The sequence below is a fragment of the Pundamilia nyererei genome, unplaced genomic scaffold (assembly GCF_000239375.1).
Source record: "Pundamilia nyererei isolate P.nyererei 1_Seehausen unplaced genomic scaffold, PunNye1.0 scaffold00033, whole genome shotgun sequence".
NCBI lineage: Eukaryota > Metazoa > Chordata > Actinopteri > Cichliformes > Cichlidae > Pundamilia > Pundamilia nyererei.
Window position 1 is genome coordinate 1,299,308 of NW_005187434.1, and position 8,173 is coordinate 1,307,480.

Consider the following 8,173-nt stretch of genomic DNA (forward strand, 5'->3'; position numbering starts at 1 on the left):
TCCTTTATTATTCTACTTGCTCCGTTTCTTTGCCGCTTAACTCCTCCCTCAGTTTTCAACTGATTTTCACCATTCGAACTTTAAACTGTTCTGCTCCTTCTGCAGATGTGTGCTATATCTTTTGGTGCTCATAACTGCTATACTTTTTGAAATATTAAACTTTTTGTGCCATTTTTTGGCCCATTAAAATGAATGGACCACACTACAATTTTTCTGCCAATTTATTACATATCTGCAATGTTTTTATGATTTCAGCAAATTTTCTAATATCCATTTCAGCATTTTCATGTCTTTTCAGCAAAATGTTTTTTCACCTGTTTTGAGCACAAATTTTCAGCAGAATTTTCAGTTTCTTCATCTATTTTCAGCAGAAAGTTCAAAAAGTTCACCTCTTTTCAGCAGAATTTTCAGCTTTTCACCTCTTATAAACACAAATCTCAGCCTCTTCTGCTCAGTGAGATGAGCAGCTGCTTTGAGAGCAGTTTTTGCTTTTTTACTTCTTTTCAGCTGAAACTTCAGCTTTTTCAGCTGTTTTCAGCAGATTCCACTACACGGCATTCACACTGCATTTTCTCAGGAAATGCAACTTTTTCTAATTAAGGTTTGACTGCCATCACCCACTGGAGCACAAACTGTGTGTCATCAGGACGCTACGAAAAACAGCGAACAGCATCGCCGAAGATACAGCGGGCAGGAAAGCAGAAGAACATCATATCAAGAAGGCGGAGGAGAGAGCGTAGTGCTAAAGCTTTCATCTTTCACAATCTTACAGTGCTGTGATTGAACTGAACAAAAAGAACAAATATGTTTTCATGTTTTCTCTTTATTTGTTGGCTGGTTTAGTCTTTCGTTTAAATACATTTGAATAACATGAGAACAATATAGATATTTTTTTTTATATCAAACACTGACCAACATTCATTCAAAATAATAATAATCTTCAGACATAACTACAGTACATCAGGGAACATTAGACAGTTTTTTTGTTTCCAAAAACAAAATAATGAAACTGTGCAATTGACGATAACCTTAATATCGCATTCATTTTGACCTGAATTGAATATAACATTTATTTTAATAATCACAGCAACATATCATTAACATTTACTAGATAAAATCTAAAGAAATTAAAACTGAAAATAACTGACCTTAATCTGTTTTTCCAAAATTTATATTAGACAGATTACATTATTTGATCCTAGTGTAGCAGCTAAAGAAATATTGCATATTGTAATTTTTTTTTAAGTAGTGCACCTTTCAGGTGCACTTGGACAGCAAGTCTTCAACATGATTCACTGGCTCCTATAAATATTTGCAGCTATCACTACTCGGTGTTAATCCCCAGGATCCATACAGTCACTCAGCAGGAATAACTTGAAAATATTTCATGTTTAAAACATGTCAGGAGGCCTCAACAATACTCAACTGGGCAACAACCCACTGTCTTGTTTTGTGATTATCATTGTGATTTTCTCACAACTTTTGAGGGTAAATGGAATTGATGGCAGGAATGGCATATGCAGTTTGGGGATTTAACAGAGGAATGGGGTAGGGGTAGGAGTAAAAAGCAGACCCAATGAAAGCAGAGGGAGGTGGACCCATTGGTACATTACGATACATTAGCTGAGAGGGAGGTAGTCTCATTCTGCTGGGGATAAATGAAGGGGGCAGGGGAGGTTGGAGCCTGGAGTCTCTGGCTGTTTTCTCGTAGCCTGACAGGACACACGGCAACGGCATGCTGGCGGCGGAATAGGACAGGCTCTGCTGAGCGGGAGAAACTTTCTGTTGCATTGTCCTGGATTTCTCTCTCTTCTCTGTCTGACAGGGCCACAGAGACATCCTCTTTGCACAAGTCAGAGAGTCGTCCTGCTGAAGCAACCTACCCGTTTGGCCTTTGGTACTTGGCCGAACTGGAGTGGGTCGTAGAACATTGCCAGATTTTGGAATAACTCTGGTGAAGCTAGAGGTAGATGTTGGAGAAAAGCCAGGTTTCACAGAGTATGTGGTGGGTAGCTGGAAAGGATAAAGGTAATGTTTGCTTGCTCCTTTGTAGGACTTCCAGTCTTTAACTTGGTTTTTAATCGAGTCAGAGACGATTTGAGAAACATCCTTATTCTGTCCTTTAGGTTCTTTGTGTGTCTTACTAACAGTCTTGCTATCGTCACTGCGGCCCGATGGATTTTTGACAGAAGCGTTTTGGGACATTTCTGAGCTTGATGCAGCTTTATCTTCACCTCCTGCTGGACCTTCCTCTGATGAAACAGAGTAAGGGGAGGGGCTGCGGGAAGAGGAGGAGGATAAAGGGAGTGGGGAGCCATCAGAGGAGTTGCAGTTTCTGCTGGAAGAAGCCCTGGCTGGAGACTGGGAACAGTGGATGACGGAGGGCCTTTCTTTATCCTCGCTCTGAGAACTGGGCGGCAAATTGAGGCTAGCCTGAGCCATTCGCTTTTTTTTCTCCAGAGGAGAGATGACCTCTCCGGCTGCAGTCGATAACTGAGCAATCCACGAGTTGGATGCGGGGAGAAGGTAAACAGAAGGGCAGACATTATTGGTGGCTCTGTTTGGCTCAGTGTGGTGTCTGTCAGCCCAGAGAGCAGAGTGAGGATGAATTACTGCTTCACTTTGACAGGAAGATTCTGGACTTCTCTGGGTGAGTAACTGAAAGACATAGAGGAGGAGGGATTTTAGAACACAATATAAACAAGCACTTCTCTTTTAGGTGTTTTGTCAGAGTTATAATTTGTTACCTCTGAATCAATGTCTCTATCTGAATGAGTTCTTTTCCTCTTCCCTTCTGCCTTAGTCATCTTGCTATCCAAATTTCTTTTGTATGGCTTTCGTGGTTTGCTTGGAGGCAGGGGTTTGTCTTCCTCTCCTTTTATATGCCTCTCAAAGGGAAGCACCAGCCTGTCACATAAGCAGCACAGTTTAAATTGAGTCTTAGCTGATCTTATAGTGTTTGAACCAAAAAAGGTTCTTGAGAAACAGAGTCAACCTCACCTCTCATAATGTCTGCGAGTGCAAGTAGCTGCACTGGTGCTACCGGGGCTTCCTCCCAGCTCATCGTAGACTTTCTTCCAAAGGCGTCGTGCTGTCACCTGTTGACAAAAATGAACGTGTACAACAGTTAAAAATCATTACACTATTTAAACAGTTCCCACTAGGATGGCAGTATCTGGTATCCTAATCTTATGCTGTTTCTATCATGAAACCATAGACTGTATATAAAAGATGGATGTAACCACCTACTAGTCCATTCAAACCACAAATCCTCAATTTTGTATTTATTTATTTTTGGAGACAAAATTAAAATCAGAATTGGGCAAGAGGATTGACAGTTAACAACATGCTTGCAGGTATGGGTGCACTGCCACTTGTTAGTGCACAGGCAATTCATTTTCCCAAGGGGGTACATTAGAAACTGAGAAACAAGGAAATTCACCAATAAGGTGGAGTCAGTTCTGCTCGATATTAATTCTTTGAAAGGACAGGCTAAAAATAGGACTCCGGTGAGGGTGTGGCCCTCCACGGAAGTCCCAGTTTATCATGGAGCCCCTTGGAAAAGTTAATTGTCCACCCCTGTATTAGTTCTGTGTAACATACCAAGGCAGCAACAGTGTGATTAAAAGGTCCAAGTCAGAGACTAGACCTGGACTAACACCTAGCAGACTGCGCTTGTGTGAATTAATTTATTCATTTTTGTACCTCAGGTGCTTGGACCCTAATATATTTACTTATAGATCTATTTGTAAAAATGTTTTTGAGGAAGGTTGCTTACCCTTTAAATGCCATGTCTGCTGGTTTTCGGTATTGAAATTACACTTTCAATTTTAAACCTGTGCTAACGTAGGTGGCTCATATTGGTGTATTTACAACCTGGGACAAAGCAACGGTGGTCAACACGAGCCTCGATCTAGTTCCATTTCATTATGAGTTTCACTCTCACAACTTATGCCACAGTGTCAACATCAAAGAAAACAGAGCATGGGGAGCGATGTGTTGACAGCGCCGCTGTCTGCATCTCTAGCACCTAAACCTACAGCTCATTTCCACTTAAAAGCCCGCCAGCAGTGAAGCCTTTTTTTGCATCTGTTACATAAGCTAAATAAAGTACTTACTGAATCATAGCCTCCAAGTTTATCAACAGCTTTGTAGATCTTCCAGAGATTAACTGAGAGTGGGGGGGAGACACACACACATGAATAATCTACTTCTTTTTCTAATTCCATTTTACTAATGTGTTTATATAAAAGCAATAATAGAGTAAACTCACTTTGTTTAAAGCCCAGGTGAGGAATCCTTTCAATGGGTGTACCTTTCTCCTTCATAAAAGAGTGCAAACTTGAGACAAATGCCTTCTCCTCCATCTGCACCACACTGGCCCTTCCTTCATCTTCACATTCAGTTGTAGAGTCGTGAATCTCAATAACAGCAGGAGAAGCCTACAGTAAGAGGAAACAGATGCATGAAAGGACTACATTAGTATGCTTTGTAAATGTGTCACAGTCCACTGTTTTACAGCTGAAGGTACTGTGAGAGAAATGGGAAAAACGACATGCAGAGTTGTCTCATGAGACACAAATGTTGAAATGAAACGTCAAAATCAGAGAGTAGGGTTTTACCGCTACTTTCAATAGATAACCGCTATACATCCTGTCTGGAGAGAACGCAGCAGACTTGTGGGGTTTTTGGTCTGGAGCTGTCAGTCACTGGTACAAATGTCACTCAGTAAAATGAGCTTGAGCCAAGAAGAGAAGAGTCGTTGCAAGCGCTGTATGTGAGAGTCAGTAGGTGAATAAATATGTTGTTTTGCAAGAGCTCCAAAAATCGCATACGTTTCTGCAAAAGTAGTGTCAGTGACACTAACGAGGAATTTAAGATACCAAGAAATTTGGCGTCAAGTTCACATTACTCAGAAGTCCAGCAGAGGAAATTCACAATGTCACTATTTGTGGTTTGCAAGAAAACAGAAATGAAACAGAAAAGGCATGCAGAATTAAAACCGTCGCTTCAAAAGATTTCAAAAAGCTGAGACTCAAGAAGAGAAACTGTTGCTTAATTTTAGCTCAGATGATATTTCTATTGTTGAAGTAAAAAAAAAAGAAGAAGAAGAACAAAAAAAAAGGGCAGCTAAAAACGAACCCTTGGGTGTGATAGTCTTCCGTTGTTCACAGCCACCGTGTCGCTCACGCTGTGTAAACACTGGTTCATACATCACAAACGCTGATATAGTCACTTCTCGTAGTGAAAACAAAGAGTTTGGAATTTACAGCATCTATTTAAATGTGAGATCTCACATCACAGCTGCATTTGATCAATTTCGGTAGATTGGATGTCAAGGGATACCGCAGTGGACGCTGTCAATATTTTACTTTGAATCACCACATATAGAAGCTGCTATTTCTGTGGCACTCATTGTACAACAAAACAGCTAGAGGCGGTTTCATATTGAATCAAGTTCCTCTATGTGGTTCCTGGTTCCGAGAAGTAAACCCCTAGAGTGAGTAATAGTGAAGGTGCAGGCCTCTAACCAAGATAGCCCAACTGAGTCACAGTTCAGTGGCTTTACACTCCTGTTCCCAGCCAGCAGCAAACAGCTCTGACTTTCCACTGTTTTCTACAGGTTTTCTCATAGGCAATATTTTCTGCACCACCTAAAAGAGCACCCCGGGCGACCTGCTTTTCTCGCCACATTTGTACAAATCAGGGGATTTTGATTGAATATGCGGCAGAATGCGCGCGCAATGATATTCATCTAAAAATGTGAGAAAGTGGTGATTGGAATCTTGCACAGAATTCAGCTCGGCTGTTTTCAGTCATTGTATTTTAGATCTGATTCACAAAACTTTCAGGTTTACGCATCAATGATCGCCTACAGGAAATGTCTTCACTGTAAGCCACATAATGAAGCCCCTGCGCTGAAGATTGCACTCAAGACCAGAGAACAAATATCATCGTGAAACTTTCGGTTGATTTTCACAGATGAATTTTCTTTTCTTTCTCTTTTTTCTGTCTTTTTTCTTTTTTTTTTTTTTTTTGGAAAACTGTGTGGGTGATGTTGATGTCAATGTGTTGATACACAATTCTCACAATGATTGTCAGCGGCGTTCTGGATTGATGCTATCGTCAGGCCAGAAGTCACCACATTAACCACCATGCTTTCAACTAACATCAGCTTTGGAAATTTCATGAGCTAATTTGTGTTTCTCATATTGTTCCTCTCATTTCACTTACCAGAACAGCGGCTGTGAGTGGCAGTGCTCCCGCAGTTTCTTTATGTGCAACGAAATATTGTGGCGTGTGAGGTGTGTGCGTGTGTGTGTGCGCCTTTTCGAGGCCTCTCAGAAAACAAAGCAGAATCACTTATTCCTCCTTACTCATTTCATAATCGACCATAGAGATGAAACGACTGTACGCACATAATCAGCACTTCAAAAAATCGCCACTCAAATCCACTGAAAAGGGGAAATGAAAACACAACACATAACTCATTCTGAGTAGTCATGTCTGTAGTCACTGATTAACTGTAACTGATGGAAATTGCCCAGACGGCTGCCAGAAGACCAACTGTCATTTTTTTTTTTGTCATTTTATCAGCAGTGACAGAGTTTAGTACCTGCTTTGCGGTCCCCTTCTCTTCGTCACTGGCTGCCGTTTGTTGTGACGTTTCATTCTGGTCCTCTTGAGCTTCAAAGAGACAGAGACGGTAAACTCAACAAAAATCGAGTCATTTGGGTATGTGAATTTACCCGAGCCACCTTGGATTTTTTTTTTTTAATTCAAGACATATCTTGGGTAGAAGTGCGCAATCTGATCAAAATTTAAAAGCATCCCTCATAAATAATATTAAAGGTGATTTTCATCACTGTTCTTGTAATTTGGTCAACAGTTATAATGTTTGATAAGTTCAGGGGGGAAAAAAGAAAAACAGTAATCTGTAGAACATATTGTCAACTGGGTGTGATATAAAACCACAGGTTGCAAAACCACTTCCTGCTCATGAACACAACCACTTGTACGCTGCACTGTATGATATTGTGACACAAGAACTACAGTATTTTGGCAAGATAATCTCAAGCAAGATGAGAATCCACTGAGGCACTTTCATTCATTTGCCTGCCCTGCATTAACGTGAACGTTAGTGGTTTGCGATGTTTCGCCTGGCAACAGTTTAACTTTTACTTTAGTGCTTCCACGTTCAGGACTGCAAACTATAGGAATTTATGAATGTAGCTGGAAATAATATGAATGTTAAAAAAGCCAAACAAACAAGAAGAAAATACCAAGGCTGGGAACGAAATGAAATTCTGAGAATGACATGTCATTCTTCACAAACTGTCAGCTCAATACCATGAAGCCCTCCACCCACAGTGATATCATTTGTGTGCAAAACCAATATGCTTCTCTTTTGAGATCATTTATTTCCTGTGCTGCGGCTTGAACCTTTAATTCTGCTTTCAGTAGCCCTGAACTTCTCCATTTTGAGTGTTGGAGAAATATTTTTGACATATTGTTTTTAAAAAACGTTCCATTGCCTCTCAGAGGTTACTTAGCTTCACATAAAACACGCGCTTGTTGTTTGAAGCAGATATCGATCGGAGTCACATTATTGTGACAGATTAACTGCGGCACTTTAAAAGCCGGCGAGAACTCCTGTGACACTTTGTGACGTTTTGGGTCTAACAGTCGCTTCTGTCACAGATGAATGTCATGAACATGAATTTACTTTTGCAAAAATCTTCAAAGTGTCTTTATAAAAAACTTCAGAAGAACTAAAATCATCCCTAAAATGATGTGTTTAACTCGTTTCTATACGTTCAGAAAGCAACACATGTAAACAGCATCTACTTTTGAGTACAAAATCAAGATCGTTCTTACCCATTTCCAGATGTTGCCTTCTAGTCTCCGGCTTAACTGTGACAGTAATTCATGCAGCACTCACGTCAACTTGACACCACAAAATAGGAAGGTGTCTCCACAGGACAGTTTCATTGGTTGACTGATGTAACACCGCAAATGAGTCTGGGAAACTGAGTCCTTTTTTTCTTCTTCCATCAGCTGTGTTTGAATAGTCAGCTTAAAACTTTATTAAAATCTGCATTTGGGTATCTTACAGTCTGACAGCTGTAGCTCACAGTGTGCTGTTTCTCATCTGTTTTTTTCCTGAGGACAT

General features: G+C 40.5%; 1 protein-coding gene across 1 annotated transcript; it reads right to left on the reverse strand.

Annotated features, from left to right (window-relative positions):
• Positions 1 to 947: 947 nt before the first annotated feature.
• On the reverse strand, positions 948 to 7,942 carry arid5a (AT-rich interactive domain 5A). Its single transcript, XM_005729431.1, has 7 exons — positions 7,879 to 7,942; positions 6,617 to 6,687; positions 4,274 to 4,442; positions 4,119 to 4,171; positions 3,001 to 3,098; positions 2,748 to 2,907; positions 948 to 2,658 (listed from the first exon to the last, which is right to left on the reverse strand). The coding sequence occupies exons 1-7, from the start codon at positions 7,880 to 7,882 to the stop codon at positions 1,474 to 1,476; spliced, it is 1,740 nt and encodes a 579-aa protein (XP_005729488.1). The 5' UTR covers positions 7,883 to 7,942; the 3' UTR covers positions 948 to 1,473.
• Between the last annotated feature and the right edge of the window lie 231 nt (positions 7,943 to 8,173).

Excerpts from the sequence above, each read along its gene's own strand:
- arid5a (XM_005729431.1), bottom strand. Across the intron at positions 4,172-4,273 it reads TCACCTGGGCTTTAAACAAA|TTAATCTCTGGAAGATCTAC; the intron begins GTGAGTTTACTC and ends CCCCACTCTCAG. Across the intron at positions 2,908-3,000 it reads ACTCGCAGACATTATGAGAG|GCTGGTGCTTCCCTTTGAGA; the intron begins GTGAGGTTGACT and ends CTTATGTGACAG.